A 19,861-nucleotide genomic window follows, 5' to 3' on the forward strand; every position below is an offset into this window, starting at 1 on the left:
TTTAATTCAAGGGCCAAAGTTTTGCATAATTTATACCAGGAAAATGCAGCACAAATCCAAGCTGTTGCAGGGTCATAGGACTCAAAAGAGCACCTCAATTCTGGTTTCCCCTGAAAACATGAAGAAAGCCTGCTCTGCAAGGGCTCCATAGCAGAAGTGATGGAGGCCTGGCCTAGATAAGGATGAAAGGTATGTTGAAAAGTCTAGGACCTTAAACACATGCTAAACTGATTGAGGTGAAGTCTTAAGTGGGGAGACTAGGGTTTATCTTGAACAGTTTAGCATGTATATGCTGCCTTGTCTACCCTAGGCTTTTCAAACATGGTAGCTAGAATGGCTCAACATTTCACCTTTACATTCTAGTCTGGACAAGGTTGGAAGGGAAAGACCAAGGGTTTATGACCAGAATTTGAGCATACAACTGTTTTTTTTTTTTAACTCTGTATATGTGCCCTTTGGGGAGGCAGGAGATGAGTGGATATTATTCCTGTACTGCAATCAGCCAGTAGCCAGCAAGAATTTGGCTCTAAGACACTGGGCCTTATTCTCATTTATGCTACAGCCTCATTACTCCATTCTGGCAGTGAAAAAGAGATTTAACATGGCTAGATTGGTGTCAAGGGGCCTTAGCGTAAATAAGAATAAGGTTCAAATGCCAAATGTAGGAGAGTAAAAGCAACACCAGAACAGAACAAAACCTCTGGCCATTTAAACCGTTAAACCAAACAATGCTATTATCTGGTTCTGATTTGATGCACAGTCCTAGATCTCCTTCCATTTTTTTACTGCGTACAGAATATTTGTCGCTCCCTTCAGGGCATGAGCAATAAACCTTCCCGACTGTCTGCTTTTTCTGTACTTCAGCCTCTTTAAAGACTCCAGATCCCTGTGGGTGTTCATTATCAATCGACTAGAAAGAATGAAAACAAGATGTGTTTCACATTAGCAACAAACTCTCCACACAGCTGCAGAAATGAGATTCCAAATATCTTTAAAAAAAACCCCACTCTTATAAAGATCACAAATTTGTCCTTCATTAATCTGAACGCTCTATAATTCACACACTGTTTTTCTTTCCCTTGCAGATCACCTTTAATTGAAAGAACAGGTTTGTTGTGTCTTTCATAAAGAGAGATTTTCTCCAAAATGTTAAATAGGTGCAAAAAATCTTAACAAAGCATTAAGCCCCATTCAGTATAAACCTGTGCTTACCTTTAAACATGTGAATAAGGAAGGGATTGCTCATTTGATTAAAGATGAATGGGGCCTAAAAGTAAAAACTCTTCAGATTTTATGGTTTGTTTACTTGCATTTATTTAATTCAAATTTCTGAATAGGGATCTTAAATAAATGAAATCCTTTCCCCTCTCAGACCTTGTCTTCACTGTAATAAAAGGAGTGGGGGGGTTTAAATCATGAAGACAGGAAACGTATTTTAACATGTTATCTGCTAGCAGCTGACTGTGGACAGTCTACACTAAAAAACTAACTAGTAGAGATTAGGATTTACTTTGATCAACTAACCCAAGTTAAAAAGAAAGAGATCTTGGAGTTACTGTGGATAGTTCTCTGAAAACATCCACTCAATGTGCAGCTGCAGTAAAAAAAGCTAATAGAATATTGGCAATAATTATGGAAGGCATATATAATAAGACAGAAAATATCATATTATCTCTATATAAATCCATGGTATCCCACATCTTGAATACTGGAATGCAGATCTGGTTGCCCATCTCAAAAAAGATGCACTGGAATTGGAAAAGGTACAAAAAAGGGCAAGAAAAACTATTAGGGGAATGGAACAACTTTCATGAGGAGAGATTAATAAGACTGGGACTTTTGATCTTGGAACAAAGATGACTAAGGGGGATATGATAGAGATCTACAAAATCATGACTGGTGTGGAGAAAGTAAATAAGGAAATATTATTTACTCCTCATAAAACAAGAACTAGCAGTCACCCAATTAAATTAAAAGGCAGCAGGTTTAAAACAAACGAAAGGAAGTATTTCTTCACACAATGCACAATCAACCTGTGGAACTCTTTGCAAGAAGATGTTGTGAAGGCCAAGACTATAACAGGGTTAAAAAAAAAACTAGATAAGTTCATGGAGGATAGGTACATCAATGGCTATCAGCCAGGATGGACAGGGATGCAAAACCATGTTCTGAAGAGTCCCTACCTCTGTTTGTCAGAAGCTGGGAATGGGTGACAGGGGATGGATCACTTTATGATTATCTGTTCTGTTCATTCCCTCTGAAATACCTGGTACTGGCCATTGTCTGAAGACAGGCTACTGGGCTTGATGGACCATTGGGCTGACCCAATATGGTCATTCTTATGTAATTACCATTTGCTGTATGTACACTAGGATTTTGGAAAAAGTATCTTTTTTTTCTGAGCAAAGACAATGCCATAAACTTTGACCCTTCAAATCCCTGTGTGGTTTGCAGCACAGTGTGTAGTAAGGCTGTTACACTCCAGCACAAGTGTGAATGGAGGTTTCTAGCATAAGTAATCTTAAACGAAGTCTTTCACAGTAAGCAGTATTTTCAACCTGCTGGTACACAGGAGTGATACGTTTCAGAGTAGCAGCTGTGTTAGTCTGTATTCGCAAAAAGAAAAGGAGTACTTGTGGCACCTTAGAGACTAACACATTTATTTGAGCGTAAGCTTTCGTGAGCTACAGCTCACTTCATCGGATGCATTCGGTGGACTGCACTGAACGCATCCGATGAAGTGAGCTGTAGCTCACAAAAGCTTACGCTCAAATAAATGTGTTAGTCTCTAAGGTGCCACAAGTACTCCTTTTCTTTTTAGGAGTGATATGGTAGCCTCACAGTAGCTCTGTCATTAGTGCAGGAGTCCTATCCTGTGTTCCCTGCTCTCCTAATCACTTTTTAACCTTGCCCATATGCCCACGTAACTGTGCACATGCCTTGTACAGGTTCAATCTCTTACAGGGCATACAAAGACCTGGACATTTGACACTAAAACAAACCAAATCTCTGAAGCTGTCTGTATTATAAAGTGCAATAAACCAATCCTCCTATCCTTCAGTCAATAATCAAGAGAATCACATGCTGTGAAGAGTTCTACATATACCATCCCTGATACAGAAATTATGTTCTTACTTGAGATTAGAGAGCTCAATAATCAGACCACAAACAACATCTGTTGCATCTTCCTCTTTGGTGGGCTCACAACCCCCCTCCATCATCTCAACCCTGATGAAAAAAGGAAGGAGAGAAGAACTAAAATAGCCCTAATCACCAACACATCAATATGCACTCAGCTAAAACATTAGGCCTGAGTCTCATTTATACTAAGGCCCCTATACAGTATATGGCTAACTGCAACTTACTCCCACTTTAAGGCTTCTGTACACTGCCAAAGGGGTAAAAGGGCCTTAGCATAAACAAAAATCAGGCTCATTATATATTGAGGCTACCTGGACACTTAAAGTGCTGCAGCTGTGCTGTTGTAGCACTTCAGTGTAGACACTCACTATAGTGATGGGAGGGGTTCTCCCTTCACTGTAGTTAATCCTTGAGAGGCAGGAGCTAGGTTGACAGAAGAATTCTTCCATCAGCCTAGTACTGTCTACCCTGGGGATTAGGTTGGCTTAACTACATCACTCAGGAACATGGATTTTCACACCCCTGAGCAACATAGCTGGGTTGACGTAACTTTTCTACTATATATATCTAGTTTCCATTTTTTCAAGCTCTTCAGATATTTTTTTACTTATGTTCTTGTTTTCAGAAAAATCAGAATGAGGTTCTAGGAAGAAAACTGTATTACATTGATGCGGCCTGCCAGGGTAAGCCCCCTGGTGGGCTGGGCTGGTTTGTTTACTTGCCACGTCCGCAGGTTTGGCCAATCGCGGCTCCCCCTGGCCACAGTTCGCTGTCTCAGGCCAATGGGGGCTGCGGGAAGCGGCAGCCAGCACATCCCTTGGGCCATACCACTTCCTGCAGCCCCCATTGGCCTGGAGCGGCAAACCGCAGCCAGTGGAAGCCACGATTGGCTGAATCTGCAGATGCGGCAGGTAAACAAACCGGCCTAGCCCGCCAGGGGGCCTACCCTGGCAGGCCGCATGCCAAAGGTTGCCGATTCCTGCTGTATTACCTATACAATGAGAAATTCCCCATATTTGGTATTTGACCAGAAACTAGTATCTCACATTGCTACACATCACTCATCAGAAAGTATTCCATCATGCCTTGCAAACTTTAGTAATGACTTTGTTCACCCACTCCAGAAGAGCATGGAACAAAGCTGTTAGAAGCCCTCAGCAACATTATGCAATAGTTTAGGGCAGGAAGTAAATATTAGATCCATTTAAAACCGCAAGGGAAGCTTTAGGTAGGCAAAATGTAATTGCCCAATTCCAGATTGTCCCCAACTCTAATCCATGTGTCGAGCACACCTTTGCATGTGAATCCACTATGCCATCTCACACCTCCTCCCCGCCATAAGGAAAGCTAGTACCCACATATTTATACATGGATACTTATCATATAGAGTGGCAATGATAGAGCGTCTGTATAGCTCTAAAATCAGGACTACAGCCAGCTCACACTTTCCATTCTTTCCATGATAGCTTGAAATACAATTGAATTTTGTTATCCCTTCTTGTCAGAAATGTTCCTAGTACCAAAGAAGTCCATTGAAATAACAATTATTCTATTTCCAGTAGACAGGATCAATATGTACAGTCCTGGACTGGTGAAATGCAATATTGCTTAGTCCAGAGCATGAAACTATGAATGGAAGGAACATATTGAAAATAAGGTTTCACATTGCTCAGTAGGAAGTCTCCCTACCTGGGTTGCAGCTTGTTTGGGTAAGATATATTAATGATTGGGACTGGTATGTTTGGACCACGCCATTCTCTTTCAGGATACAGATCTCTTTCAGGGATGGAAGGACTGCAATTACTATCCACAGAAAATGGCTGAGAGGGAGGAAGTTAATTCAAAAATAGAGAAATGCTCTGCATAAAGATTTAATTTGACACACCAAGAGAAGTTGCTTAATGCACTACTGGGAAGTGCTCAGATATTACGGGATGAGTGAGGTATAAAAACCTATATAGAATAGAATAGTATAGAATAGAATTCCAATGTGTAGTTATCCCTCTCTCATGTTCCATGCCAAATTAAAACCAGGAAAGAGGAAATCCTATTGTTGTTTTGCACAAAGTTTGTGCATCCTGGTATAATAATAACAATAATTAATAAATTAGTTATTAAGCAATCAGTGATGAGTACAGGCAGAACTCTCATGCAGGTATATTCTCTAACGAGTTGCCCAAACTGTGCTACACTAAAAGCCTCATTGGCAACTTTTAGGGAGCCCAAAGGCTGTATTTAGACCCCAATCCTAAAGAGCTCAAGCTGTGCACCCAAAAATGGAGGTACACAAAAGTAATGGTCACTTTTGAAGATTTTGCCTGTTTATCAGTTTTATTCTCACCCTGCAGCTTTTGGCATTTAGGGGGAATGTGGCCAAAAGCTACATTTTAAGACTATAGGCTGCATTTGGCCAGCAGGATGCATTTTGGATAATTCTACCCGAAGGTAGCATGTTTTAAACAAATGCCATCAAGGCTAAAAAAAAGTATGTGGGGGTTGATTTTGTTCTTAAAAGAAGTGTTTTAAATAAATGCCCTTATCAGAAATGCCTTACTCAATGGGTCTATATTTAAGCCCCAATTCAGTAGAACACTTAAGTATGTAAGGAGTCCCATTTAACTTTAAACATGTCATAGCTCTGTCAAGCTCTCTCTCCTGCACACTCACCTGGCTGTAGTGTTTGGGTCCCAGCATATTGGACTCGTGCTTTTAAGCTTCCTAAGTCTGAGCAGAGTCCAGGCACAGCCTCTGGCTTTGGGTTTCTAGGCACCTTCTCAGGTGTAGATCCTCTATTCTGAGAGCTGAGACTCATAGTATAACTGCCCAGGCTCTGTGACTAGCTCCCCAGACTCCTCAATACACACAACCTTCCCAGAGCTACAGCCTTGTGGGCACCCTCATTTTCAGGGACACACAATAGTTGAAGCATATATTGGACAGACTTTGCAAATATTTCTAACACAATTTAAACAGCACAAGAGATATACAGATACAATAATGAAACACCTACACACTATTCCTTGCCTCAGTTTTCTCACCACTCTTGAGTGTTCTTTGGGATATGGTCAGAGTCCTCTAGGTGTCCCCCTCCTGTACATGGCTTTGCCTCTAAATCATATAATCTGTCTCCTGCAGCTAGCTTCCTTCTTCCTCAGCTGGTCCTTCAGTCATAAAGGACTCCTATGAAAGCATGAGCCTTTGTTCTTCTCTCCTACCCAAGCTTCCTTTCTGGCTTTATGAGTTTTTATCTCCTAGTATTAACACCTGGTTTCTTTGTTTTCTTGTTCTGGGGAAATTCCACTGTTCAAACCCCTTGTCCCCTTCCCTGCAGACAAACTTGGTCAACCCAATTTTCCTGGGCATTCAGTTACACAGCATTTTCATAAAATCAACCAAAATTTGTAAGATGTCAGCAGATACTCCAAATTGTCACAAAATGCAGGAACAGTCCCTCTGACTTCCAATGGGATTATTCACATGCTCAAAATTATGCACATGCTTACGTGTTTTGCTGAATTGGGGCCTGAGGTAGGCCTAATAAAATCTCATAATGTACACTATAAACTGATCATAAAAGAGGTCAGAAATTGTGCATCTATATATAAAATTCCACATTTGGCCAGGTGCATTTTGAATGTAGTTTTCCTTTGTATGCTAGGTGGGCCCAATTCAGTTCAAAATGGGTATTTATGCTCAACATTATTGTAACTTGACAACTTACCTGCTGCAGTGGAAATTCAATTCTGTTATCTTCAAGGACACTCTGTAACTGGTTGTCAGGCAACAATTCTAGATCCAGAGAAAGTGCATCTTCCCAAGGTGAGCAGGTTTGGTCCACGGGGGAAGGATCCCTCAGTGCACCACTAGGCAAACCTGTATCTGCTGCAGAAAGAGATTTCCAGCCACCTGAATTAGCATCAGTTTCTCTTTTATGATTGAATATCACCTTTTCTCTTTCCAGTTGCTCAAGAACATCTATAGAGGAAAGACGATTTTCCATGGGAACAGGGTCCATCTTATCTTTCTCACAAATGACCATTTCTTCATTGTTTTTTACATTCAACGGGAGGCCAAATGAAAGGGGAGAAGATTTTATTCCTGCCTCTGGAACAATCTCTGTATTTGACTGTTTCACTTTTAATAAATTAGGTCTTGAGTCACAGATACTAACTGGTGACTGTTTCCTATCAGGCCTCACCTTCTCATTTCCATTTTCCTTCCACCACTCCAAAGTGATGTAATCTTCTTGATTGTTCTCACATATAAAGCTATTATCAATCAAGAGGGTTGAAGCATTTGGGTCAGATTCTTCTCTGGTGCCTACAGACATCTCACTCTTCTTTTCTGCCTCTTCTTTGCCTGTATCACTCTCTCCAGTGTAAAAAACTGGTTGCAGTGAGGTGTTGCTGCACTTTGAGTGACCACACCCTTCAGTTTGTAGGCAGAATGGACTGATTGTTTCAATAGCTTGTATGCTTTTTGATTCAGTAACCTCTACATCCATCTTCAGATCAACAATCATGGATTGAGTACTACTAAGAAAATCCTTCCCAGAAATATCTCTGTCTTTGTCACTGCTGATTTTCTCCAAGACTCTGCCACTGTTGTGAGGGCTGCTTTCCTCTGAAACTTTACCACTGCTTTGCAGGCTCTTTTGCTTCAAGACTCTGCCACTGCTCTGTGGGCTGCTTTTCTCTGTGACTTTGCAATTGCCTCTTTGCTCTACTACAACTTCAGCACTTATGCATGGACTACTTTGCTGTGTGGCTTTGACACTGCTTTTTGAGCTGCTTCGATCTGCAATTTGACCAGCGCTGCACAGGTTGCTGTGTTCTGCAATTTTGCCACTGCTGTGAAGGCTGTTTTGTTCTGCAGCTTTGCCATCTTTGAATGGACTGTTCTGCTCTGCTCCTTTGTCACTGCAGCTTTGCTCTTCTCCTCTGCCCCTTGTGCATGAGTTGTTCTTTTCTTTATCTGTGGTGATGTTTAAATCTACTAAAAATTGAGGTTTAATTAGGTTGCTCTCCATTTTGCTTTTGATGCTTGTATCCATCAGATCTATGACTTCCCCATGAACATTTTTAGTCTCTTTTTCTTCTTTAACAAAGTTGTCTAGTTTTATGGCAATTTCATCCTCCTCTGTAGGTTTCTTTTGGTCCACATTCTCAAGGCAACTATTCAGAAGGTCTTCATTTTGATTGCCTTTACCTCTGTCAGAAATTCTGTGTTCTGTTAGTATACTATAGCTCACATCCTTTTCAATGGGGCATTCAAGTGACCCTAGAGATAGGTTCCTGTTTTCATGACTGCCTGCATCCTTATGACATAAAGTATCTAGAAATAAGGGAACAAGTTCCACGAAGGTTATTTTGTCACAGTTGTCTTCTTGTAAATTAAATGCTATCCCTGTTCCTTGGTGAGAATCACCTACCATAGCAGCCTCATTGCTTATGTTTTTAATCTTGTGCTGGTTTTGAGTTTTAACATCCAGCCCTTCGCTAGTACATTTCTGACAGTGAGAAATTACCATATCTCCAGCTTCTTGCACTTTGGTCCCCATCAACTGAAATGATTCTGGTGGGAACTTTGCTTCCTGCATATCTGCTTCTGAGGACTCACATGCCGGATTGCTGTCTGTGCATTGGAGATTAGACTCTAATATTTCCTGAAGTTTGTGCATCATTAGTATCTTGAAGGAAAATAACAGAGCAACTTCAGTATTTTCCAGTCTATAGATCTCTACTCCAATCTATACAAACAATTACCAGGCAATTTATAGGAGCTGTGCACTGAATTCAGAGGATGTTTACAAAGGTGAAAATTATATGTAAGTATGTGATAAAGTTAATAATAATCAGTTGTTCCCAAAGGTGTCTGAAAGTCCATTAGCAGACAATGAAAAGTAGTGGGGGCTAATCCTCAGATGGTGTAAATTGGCATAGTTCCATTGAGTTTAATATACACTGACCCAGGATCTGCATGAGGCTTTGTCCTCTCTCTCTCAGAACAGTTTTCTGAGGCCTGATGAATCTCCCAAGGACCCCTGCCAACAGCAGACTATGCTGCAGTTCACAGAATTCAGAAAGATTTTTAAATACACCCACTGAACAGCTTTCCCTTTTTTAGTCCTCCTGGATTTATTACTCCCATTTGCATGGGAATATATAGTAGTTGTTCCACTCTGCTGAGCCAACTTACACCATGGAATAATTTCTCAAGGGATTTAGTGGAAACCCTGTCGTTGAGTCATTTAAAACTGAACAAGACAAAGCACTAGAAAAGAGATTGCATAGCAATCTTACATGCCTAGTTAAGAGGAAATAGACTAGAGTAGATGGACCTAACAGGTTTTTTTCCCATCCTTCATATTTATGGTTCTACAATAAGCAGAGCCAAGATTTATTATATCTTGTTGGCTGGTCAATTATTGTATATTACTGACATCAGGAAACATTTTCAAAAGTGCCTAAGTAACTTAAAAGCCAAAGTCTCATTTTCAAGAGTAACTTTGACACTTAGAAGCCTCTAAGTCTCATTGAAAGGGACTTTAACCCTAAGTGCCTTTTGAAGAAGGGACTTCGGCTCCTAAGTCATTTAGATGCTTTTGAAAATTTCATGCATGTTTTCATTCTCTTCATATATGGACAAAACTTTTGGAAGAACCAAAGGGGCTCATTCCTGGGTACTGTTCCATTGTACTGTGTTGCATGGAATATGTTCATCTTTAATTATTAATATGAAATACAATGTGCTTTAAATTTTAGAGTCAGAAGGAATTATTTTGCTAAATGTTCTCCAACATATAACAAGAGGTATGTGTAAATTGTAGGTGCTCTTGTATATAACTGCACATGCATTGGTAGGGCTGTCTAACATGTTAATTGATGATCCAGTGCTGTACCTGTTCTGTTTGAAACCCTGCTGCTTCTCCATCATTTCTCTCAGGTGTTTCAGTCAAACCTTTCTTTGGTTTTGCAAAGACTGGCACAAACTTCCCTGCTGAATTCTACAACCAAGTTAAATGATGATGAGGGTAAAGGGTGGTTATTACCAAAGGTACTAAGTAATACAGCACTCTGAGCAACCCTGACCGGAGCTCCCTCAGATCAGACACTTTCACTATTGATTAGAAAGATAACAAGGGAATGAATTTATCTGGTTTTATAATCCTGTCTAATTAAATAATGCAAACCAACCCATTTCAATCTTCCAAATAACATGTCAAGCCTGAATCTAAACTCACATAGACTACTTGCTTGAACATAGAAAACAGAGCTGAATAATTTAAAGAAAGCATTTCACATAATTTCACACATTTTAACATTTCTTTTATTTTACAGTAGAACAGAGGATTATATTAGTTGCACATTATTAATATGTATTTAGATCTTGTGATGAATGTGTGGTCCATAGGGAGCATCTCTACTAGGTCAACCTTTTTCAAATGCATGTTGCTTTGGTAAAGCTGCTGCCAACAAACCATGAGCATCCAAGTTTGAGGTGTAGGAGATAACAATATGTACACACAACAAATCCAGCTACATAGTGAAATCAAATCCAGCTGTGCCATGGAGGGAATTCACTAACAGATGAATGTCTAGACAGCACCTAGCAGACCACAGTACAATTTATTGCTAATATTAGTTTTGCATCACACCATTAGAACAGACTTACCTGTGATAAAGGAAGAGAAATAAACTCCTTTGCCTGACTTAACTGTTTCAGTTCAGAGGTAGTCTTTCTTTCTTTATCATTTGAGCTGGTTAGAAAAAGAGAGCACAACAGCATGCACATTTAGGAACTGTAAATTAACAAATTAATAAATTCCCTAGGGAGAGGCTAGAGCACAGATTCTATTTCCTGCTCTACCAATGCCTTGCCATGTTATCTTGGAGCAAATCATAATAATTCTGTGCCTGTTCTTCCTTCTGTAAAAAGGGGATAACCATATGGATCCATTTCACAGGAATTCTGTGAGACTATCTGTAAAACACTCTGAGACCCTCAACTGAAAGACACTACTGAAACACGAAGTATTATTATTAATATATACCAGTAAAACTGAAGCAAACATATACAGTATAAATCAGGGGTTCTCAAACTGGGGGTCTGGACCCCACATGGGGTCACGAGATTATTACATGGGAGGTTGCGAGCTATCAGCCTCCACCCCAAACCCCGCTTTGCCTCCAGTATTTATAATGGTGTTAAATATACAAAAAAAGTGTTTTTAATGTATAAGGGGGGGGTCACACTCAGAGACTTGCTATGTGAAAGGGGTCACCAATACAAAAGTCTGAGAACCCCTGGTATAAATACAGGGCCTAATTTAAGAGGTGCTGAGCCAGCACAACTCTGTAACTTCATTTGGAGTTATACATGCTTAATAACTCTGAAAATAAGGTCCATGGGGACAAATCTTGCAGTTCTTGACTTATTAGGTTTGCCTGAGTAAAGAACTGCAGAATTTGGCCTTCAGGCTTCAAGTGAACGTTCTCCTATAAAGAAATCTTATGTGAAAGAAATTCTGTGCAAGTGATCAAAGACAGTGAAAATTAAATGAGCAGGGAGTCAGAAAAAGGAAGTCTTTCTCCATATTCATCCAGCTCACCCAACTCTACAGTGAGAACTTTCCCCCCCTGCCTTTGTTACTCCAAATCTCTGTCTTCTCTCATCCAAGAAACTCATGTCTGATGATTCCAGTGCTTCATGGGGAACAAATCCAATTACCTTGTTTGCAAGTTTACTGTCAAAGCTTCAGTGTTTTCCTGGCTTTTCTCTTGCCATTCCTGCTTTGTTCCTGCTGTAGTTGGTTTTGATTTTCTTTTGGAATCATTGGATTGAGGTTGTATTGGTATTTCAAAATTATTCTCTGCTGTCAGCTGGGAGTTCTCCCTAAGGCTTCTTTTTGCTTTGGAAACACTGAATTCATTGTTTCCTTCTTTTAAGGGAAAAAATCATTAAAAAGTCAAATTGATAAATGTTCTATGCACCAGGAATAATTACACTACATCTCTCATCTAGAACAGAAAAAGAGTGCAATTTTGTACAGTTACATTGTAGCTTGAGAGCTGTGGAAATTACTCCACAGGCCCTATCAATGGAAACTTAATAAGCTCAAAGTATTATTATATATTTGACCAAGTTGTTATTAGTGCAGGTTTTGCATTAATTTTTGTGGCTACATAAAAATGTCAAACTAAGAGTAAATTTCTAATGCAATCTGTGACCCAACATAAAATGCTACAGATGATTTTGGATCTGATAGTTATGCTAAGGACCCTTTGCAGCACTCTTGCAGTGTTAAGGTGCCGTAAAGTGGGTGTAAAGCAGCATTTTTACACTGCCAGAGGGGTATAAATTGGCTTTAATGTAACTCAGAATCAGGCCCTTTAACTGTATCCAGCAATCCTCTTAATGATGTGGCACAGGGATTTCCAGATTTAGTAACATTGAAGTAAGCTACATTAGATATTTGCTAGCTGCCAGAACCTATTTTTTATGTATATTGTAATAATTCATTGAGCATCGAGAAACTTCACAGAAATTACTATCCTGCACATCATGGTGATCAGGAGCTTAATTACAATATCAAAGATGAATTTAATATCCTTCTGCTACAGAAACACACATCTCTACCATCTGAGATAAAGGAGGATCTTCTTTAGTTGTTAGCAATATAGGACCTATGATACACAGTAGAGGACTTCTGATCCCAGTTGAGGGCAGTGGTGCCTTAGCCAGTTCAGTACAGTATTTACATCAGTTTAAATAAAGATGCTGGTACTTTTATTTTTCTCAGTAGATGAATAAAACGTATGGGTTGGATAAATTCATGACCAATAAAACCTAAATTTGTCCATGTTTGTCTTCATCCTGAGGTTGCAAGCAGATTAGCCATGAGTGATATTTTAAGAGGCTACAGGCTGTATTTGTCCCACTTGCTGTACTTTGGACACCTCCTGATTTGGCAGACTGGAAAACAAATGCTAAGAAAGGAATCCTGAAACCCCCTCTGCATCTTGGAAGAAAGCCTCATGTATGTTGCCAGTGTTAAAAGTGAATTATGCAGTGGTCAGATTCCAGGTCTCCTTTCTAGAGTAAACTTGTAAGCACTGCCAGCTGAGAGAAGCTGAACAGGAATTCTCTAGTGATCCTCCACCTACCAGAAAGCTGCATAACACAAACTACATAATAATTATGCCACAATGTATAATTTGACAAAACTCAATCTCTGAGTAGATTAGACAGGTTCTACTCAGGGGAGGCAGCTGAGAATGAACTAGTTCAGCAGTAAGAACTAAAAATTATTACCCATATGGTTAAGCTTAGTTTGGTCATGTCATTCCTTGGACCCAATTCTTCTTTTACATAATGGTGTAAATCAGAAGCAATTCTGTTGAAGTCAATGCAGTTACAACTGTGTAAATAGGTTTGGCAGAATTTGATTATTATTTTTTCATAATGTTGATAGATAATACCAATGTTTAATTTTTAAGCATTTTTATTTGTATCTATTTAAATTTTCATCATTATGCAAAGTTACAGGTTTCAAGTATTTTTTTCTATTTTTATTGATTTAAATGTTCACAGTTGTAGGAAATTATGAGGTGGTCAGACAATTATTTGATGCCAATAGACATAGATTTAAAATTAAAACTTTATAACTGTTAAAACACAAATTATCAACATCACCTATCAAAATATACAAAGTAAATATCCATAAATAAAATACTTATAAATTCTCAAGCAGCATTTTTCATACTTTGCCTTTCTGTACATTTTGATTATTATTGACAGAAATATTTTTTCATCAGTTTGTGTATCCTGGGACCAACTCAGCTACAACACTGCAAACTACGATGAAATAGATATTTACTGACATTTATTGAAAAAAATTTAATCCTTCCGAGCCTAAGTGTAAATGAGAGCAGAATCAGGCCCTTTGCCTTTAGGTCCTTACTGCAATGCATTGGCAGGAAGCTTGCTCTTGCATGCATGCACTGCCATCTGATCTTTGAATAGAGAGTAAGTGCTGCTAGCCCTCTAGGAGTACCAGTTTCCCATACTCTCCACCAAAGTTAAAAGAACCTAAGCAGATCTGATTGATTCTAGAGTGTTTTTAAAATGGACTCTCATGCTGTGCTGAATTTTTAAAGATGCAGCATTTATTGATTCTTCAAAGTGTGTTTCAGTTAGACAGGGGTAAAAAGATGAGGATTCTTTCCAAAACACTGCAGACTGTGCGCCCCACTTGAAAATCTCATCAACTCTAGTCCTTTATTACCAACTGTACTAAGAGGCACCAGGCCAGACTCCCTTCTGATATCCTATGGAGTAAGAACAAATGCAATCAAGAAAGACAGCAGGAACACACAATGCAAATGGTGAATTCTTGTGTACCCAAACAAGAAGAAATGGGCTTGCTACATGATAAACAGCCAGGGTCTCTAAGTGCAGACTACTGAGAAACTTCATGAAATATTTATTAAAACAAAAACAAAACTCTCCACTTGAGAGTAGCGCTTTACCTCTTCTGTCACTGACGTACAAAGTGTGACCTCGCATGTACAGTGCATGTAAGGTCATGCTGTGCAGAGGATGCCATTGTTATTGTTTGAGCCTGGGCACCTCTTTCTTTACAAATTAAGCACTGCCTAAGAGGAAGTGTTATAAAGGAACTGGAGGAGCCAACTGGGTGCTATTCCTTGCTTTGTCAATGGCTCGTTGTGTGGCTACGGGAAAATTACTGCACGTCAGTGCTTCCATATTCCCATCTGCAAAACAGGGATAATAATAGATATCTACCACACAAAAGGGTTGTAAATGTAATTAATATCAGTAAAATACTTTGAGATCTTCAGATGAAAGTTGCTATAGAAGTGCAAAGGTGAAAGGAGGAGAAACGGTGGTGACATAGATGCTGACTCCGTGGGTGCTCCAGGACTAGAACACCCACGGAAAAAAATTAGTGGGTGCTTACCAGCCACTGCCCCCCAACCCCCGTTCACCAGCAACTCTGCCGATCAACTCCTCCCCCTCCCTCTCAGCACCTCCTGCCTGCCACGATCAGCTGTTCTATGGCATGCAGGAGGCACTGGGGGGGGGCTTGCTCTGGGGAGGAGGCGGAACTGGGTGGAAAGAGGCAGGGCAGGGGTGGAGCAGGGGCGGGGTGGGGATGGGGACTTGGGAGAAGGGGTGGGGGTGGGGCCTGGGGTGGAGCAGGGGCGGAAAGAGGCAGGGCAGGTTTGGGGGAAGGGGTCGCATGGGGGTGGGGCAGAGCGGGGGTGCTAAGCACCCTCAGGGCCTGGAGGAAGCCGGCGCCTGCGGGTGGTGGTACTCTTCTAAGCTCCGCCCACAAAGTAAGATCTGCCCATGTGAGGTGCCAAAATGAGACAGCAGTGTCTCACAATAGATTGTGCAGTTGTTTAAAATATGAGTGTGTGTACTCCCTGAAACTCCTTAAAACCAGATCCCTCTCACTAGTGTAGCAATCTGCGTGGAGATGGAGAAACACATTTTGCAGGGTGGAAAAGGTTTGGAGGAGACACCAGGCAAGAACCAGTCTGCCTGCGCATGGTTTGAATGCTAGAGTAGACAACATCTCTGTAAAAAATTATCTTAATAAAGAGCCAATTCAGTTTTAGAAACATGAAGCCCTCTTATTATTCTCCAGCACCAGGTACATGAAACTAGTAGGCTTCAATACACCCCTCGACTCTGCTAGGTTGGGGGGAAAGAAAGAAGTGGTGGCATCTCACACCCACTTGTAGCACCAAACTGGGCTCTGGTATTATATTATTATTACCTGGTAGTTCTTTCTTCCTTTTATTCATCTTGACGGCTTGGTAAAACTAGATGGGGGAAACACAAGAGTGCTCAAGATACACGAGTCTCAGTGTATGTTATTTCATACAAGGCAAACAACATTAAATATAAATGTTGAAATTTTACTATGGATTTTTAAAATTATTAGTACATAATTCCAGGAGATACTTTTCCCATCCATAATATTTGAGTGGATATGCCAAATGAAGGTATATGCAGTGCTGTTGTAGCTGTCTTGTAGAAGAGAGCTGTGTGTCGCTCAAAAGCTTATCTCTTTCACCAACAGAAGTTGGTCCAAAAAAAGATATTACCCCCGCCTTGTCTTCTCATGCAAGACAAAGGGAAGTTATGCAGATTATTCAGGTACAGAGATACAGATTTTGCCCACATGTTGTTATACCTATCATCAAAGTATCTAGATACCTTACAAAGTTGACACTGAAATATTCAAGATCTCAATTAGAGAGGCCAAGCACCATGCACCCCTACTGCCTGAAGTTTTACCAGTGAACTAGGAAATCAGGATTTAACCAGCTCAGAAGGCTTGGGCAATGAGTTACTTCTTTTTGCAGCTCTTTCTATTCTAAGAGTGGGCAGCTTCCTGGTAAATCACTTTTCTGCAGGGAAAAAGAAAAGGAGGACTTGTGGCACCTTAGAGACTAACAAATTTATTTGAGCGTAAGCTTTTGTGAGCTACAGCTCACTTCATCGGATGCATTCGGTGGAAAATACAGTGGGGAGATTTATATACACACACAGAGAACATGAAACAATGGGTGTTACCGTACACACTGTAAGGAGAGTGATCAGGTAAGGTGAATTATTACTACAGGAGAGCGAGGGCAGGGGGGGAACCTATTGTAGTGAGAATCAAGATGGGCCATTTCCAGCAGTTGACAAGAACGTGTGAAGAACAGTAGAGGAGTGGGGGAATAAACAAGGGGAAATAGTTTTACTTTGTGTAATGACCCATCCACTCCCAGTCTCTATTCAAGCCTAAATTAATTGTATCCAGTTTGCAAATTAATTCCAATTCAGCAGTCTCTCTTTTTGCGAACACAGACTAACATGGCTGCTACTCTAAAAGCCTGTTTTCTGCAGGGAGTGATCTCCAGCGGTATGGGCCTGCTATTGAGAAAACTGTGCCATTCCGAGGCAATGTAGTGATGTCACTTTGAATGGCACATCCCCTCATCACCACATGGCATCTTGGCATGCCGGCATTGTGCCAGCACTAGAGCTGGTTGAAGTTTTTTTTGGTCAGAACAGTTTTCCATTGGAAAACGCCATTTCAACTAAACCAAATTTTGCATTATTTTGGCTAAATTGTGTTTTGAAAAAAAAAAAATTGGGAAAAGTTTTTAAAAGGTGGAAACATCCTGCTTTGACATTTTCAGAAGAGAAAGTTTCGATTTTTAGTTTCGAAGCAGCTTTTGGTTTTGAAAATTTACAGTAAAAACTCTTTAAAATAGTCAAAAATCAAACTGAAACACTTCAGATGTATCAAAAGCGAACGTTTTCAATGGACCTACGACAGTAATTGTATTTAGACTTTTGTTTTGAAAGGTTAGCCTTTTGTCTCAATTCAGGCCACGTTTCCTCAGAATTTCTAAATTTGTCACGGGACAGAACATCCGGTTCCCGGCCGGCTCTCGCCAGCACGGTGTGACGGCGTCTTCGCCAGCGCATCGTGATCTCGCTGGGACACAGGGGCATCCGACGAAGTGGGCCGTAGCCCACGAAAGCTTATGCTCAAATAAACGTGTTAGTCGCTAAGGTGCCACAAGTCCTCCTGCTCTTCTTGCGGCTACAGACTAACACGGCTGCTACTCCGAAAGGTGGCATCTTGGCATCACTCCGCTGCACCAGCACCTCCTGACGGTACGGCCGGAAGTGGCCCATCGCCTCTGGACCAGCCGGCCTGTTGCCGCCGCCGCATCCTGCCAACGCACGGTTACACGTTGCTTGGCTGCGGCGGGAGGGCGCCGGGTGCTACTGCGGGCAGCCCAGCCACAGCCCTGCGGCGTCTGTTGAGGCCGGGGGGCGGCGGGCCTCCCCCCCCAGCGCGATAGTCACCTCAGGAGAGAAGGGGGGGCATGCGCTCCCCTCAGCACAACTAGGGCTTTCCCGCCCATTCGGAGTCTCTCTCTCCCCCTGCCCCGCCCTTCGCCTCAGGCCTCGCGCCGGCATCGCCTCAAGCGGCTCGTGCTCGCCTTTCCCGCCCTTTCCCCGGCCGGGCCCAGCTTGGCCCCGCCCCTCTCGCTTCGCCGCGGCGTCCTCAGCCACGCCCCCCGTGTAAGGTTCCCAATTCCCTCCCGAACTTTGGCTGTTAGCCCCGCCCCTCTTTAGGTCTCGCCTCCTCCTCTATTACACATGCGCGATTCTGCTACTTCCCTGCGTTGTCTCCTGGGAAATGTAGTCCCGTCCCCTCAGCGGGTGCGCTCTGCTGCGTAGGGTCGCCCGCTGGCTCGGGTTCCACCTTCCGCCGGGGGAGGCGGTAAAGCACGTCGACGGCGATGCTGGTTTTGCGACAATGGTGTGCCGGTGGCCGTAAAGCAAGGCGTGTTGTTGTCAGCTGCCTGGGCAAAGCAGGAAGTGAGTTGGGGGGGATAAGGAGGGAATGGGGCCACCTCCCCCAGGGGTGTCTTCGAAGGGAGCCCTCTACTGGGGGAGACAGCGAGGCTTCTGTGGGGGGCGAGGAAGTGTGTGGGGTGCCGGGGTGAGGAGGTGGGGGGGTTCTGGGGTGGGGGAGCGGGGTGCTGCGGGGTGGAAGTCAGGAGGTGGGGGGGTTCTGGGGTGGGGGAGTGGGGTACCAGGGGGAGGAGGTGGGGGGGTTCTGGGGTGGGGGAGCGGGGTGCTAAGGGGTGGAAGTCAGGAGGTGGGGGGGTTCTGGGGTGGGGGAGCGGGATGCCGGGGCGAGGGGTCAGGAGGTGGGGGGTTCTGGGGTGGGGGAGCGGGGTGCTGGGGGGTGGAAGTCAGGAGGTGGGGGGGGCTCTGGGGTGGGGGAGCGGGGTGCTGGGGGGTGGAAGTCAGGAGGTGGGGGGTTCTGGGGTGGGGGAGCGGGGTGCCAAGGGGTGGAAGTCAGGAGGTGGGGGGGGCTCTGGGGTGGGGGAGCGGGGTGCTGGGGGGTGGAAGTCAGGAGGTGGGGGGGTTCTGGGGCGGGGGAGCGGGGTGCCGAGGGGTGGAAGTCAGGAGGTGGGGGGGTTCTGGGGCGGGGGAGCGGGGTGCTGGGGGGTGGAAGTCAGGAGGTGGGGGGGTTCTGGGGTGGGGGAGCGGGATGCCGGGGCGAGGGGTCAGGAGGTGGGGGGTTCTGGGGTGGGGGAGCGGGGTGCCGAGGGGTGGAAGTCAGGAGGTGGGGGGGTTCTGGGGTGGGGGAGCGGGGTGCTGGGGGGTGGAAGTCAGGAGGTGGGGGGTTCTGGGGTGGGGGAGCGGGATGCCGGGGCGAGGGGTCAGGAGGTGGGGGGTTCTGGGGTGGGGGAGCGGGGTGCTGGGGGGTGGAAGTCAGGAGGTGGGGGGTTCTGGGGTGGGGGAGCGGGGTGCCAAGGGGTGGAAGTCAGGAGGTGGGGGGGGCTCTGGGGTGGGGGAGCGGGGTGCTGGGGGGTGGAAGTCAGGAGGTGGGGGGGTTCTGGGGCGGGGGAGCGGGGTGCCGAGGGGTGGAAGTCAGGAGGTGGGGGGGTTCTGGGGCGGGGGAGCGGGGTGCCGAGGGGTGGAAGTCAGGAGGTGGGGGGGTTCTGGGGTGGGGGAGCGGGATGCCGGGGCGAGGGGTCAGGAGGTGGGGGGGTGCTGGGGTGGGGGAACGGGGTGCTGGTGGTGGCAGAAGCCTTGGGGCTGGGGTGTGTAGGCTTTTGGGGGAGTGGACAATGAGCTCTGTGGGGCTTCAGGGTGTGGTTGC

General features: G+C 43.5%; 2 protein-coding genes across 7 annotated transcripts in view; one reads left to right on the plus strand and one right to left on the minus strand.

Moving 5' to 3' along the window:
• Positions 1 to 68: 68 nt before the first annotated feature.
• Positions 69 to 17,769, minus strand: LOC119845614. 2 transcript variants are annotated; one of them, XM_038378075.2, is made up of 6 exons: positions 15,950 to 17,769; positions 11,872 to 12,082; positions 10,816 to 10,900; positions 10,043 to 10,147; positions 6,863 to 8,830; positions 69 to 910 (listed from the first exon to the last, which is right to left on the minus strand). In XM_038378075.2, exons 1-6 carry the CDS (start codon positions 15,975 to 15,977, stop codon positions 617 to 619), a joined length of 2,691 nt encoding a protein of 896 aa, XP_038234003.1. In that variant the 5' UTR covers positions 15,978 to 17,769; the 3' UTR covers positions 69 to 616. The 2 variants fall into 2 exon arrangements, with proteins under 2 accessions (XP_038234003.1, XP_038234005.1); XM_038378077.2 differs by lacking the exon at positions 10,043 to 10,147.
• A 599-nt stretch (positions 17,770 to 18,368) lies between these two features.
• CC2D1A (coiled-coil and C2 domain containing 1A) overlaps positions 18,369 to 19,861 on the plus strand; it is a 37,891-nt gene continuing 36,398 nt past the window's right edge. For 2 of the 5 annotated variants that reach the window (XR_006278428.1, XR_006278429.1), the window contains exon 1: positions 18,595 to 18,671. Coding sequence is in view for 2 of the 5 variants with exons in the window: in XM_043506942.1 (XP_043362877.1) it covers positions 18,590 to 18,671 (82 nt within the window). In the remaining 3 variants the exon portion in view is untranslated. Of the gene's footprint in view, positions 18,672 to 19,861 lie in introns of all 5 variants that reach the window. The other 3 variants (XM_038378385.2, XR_006278430.1, XM_043506942.1) reach the window with 3 other exon arrangements.

The sequence above is a fragment of the Dermochelys coriacea genome, chromosome 20 (assembly GCF_009764565.3).
Source record: "Dermochelys coriacea isolate rDerCor1 chromosome 20, rDerCor1.pri.v4, whole genome shotgun sequence".
Classification (NCBI taxonomy): Eukaryota; Metazoa; Chordata; order Testudines; family Dermochelyidae; genus Dermochelys; species Dermochelys coriacea.

Coding starts and splice junctions, on each gene's coding strand:
- LOC119845614 (XM_038378075.2), bottom strand. CDS start 15,977: ATGAATAAAAGGAAGAAAGAACTACCAG. Junction 12,083..15,949: donor AAGGAAGAAAGAACTACCAG/GTAATAATAATA, acceptor TTCCCTTAAAAG/AAGGAAACAATGAATTCAGT. Junction 10,148..10,815: donor TTTCTCTTCCTTTATCACAG/GTAAGTCTGTTC, acceptor ACTTGGTTGTAG/AATTCAGCAGGGAAGTTTGT.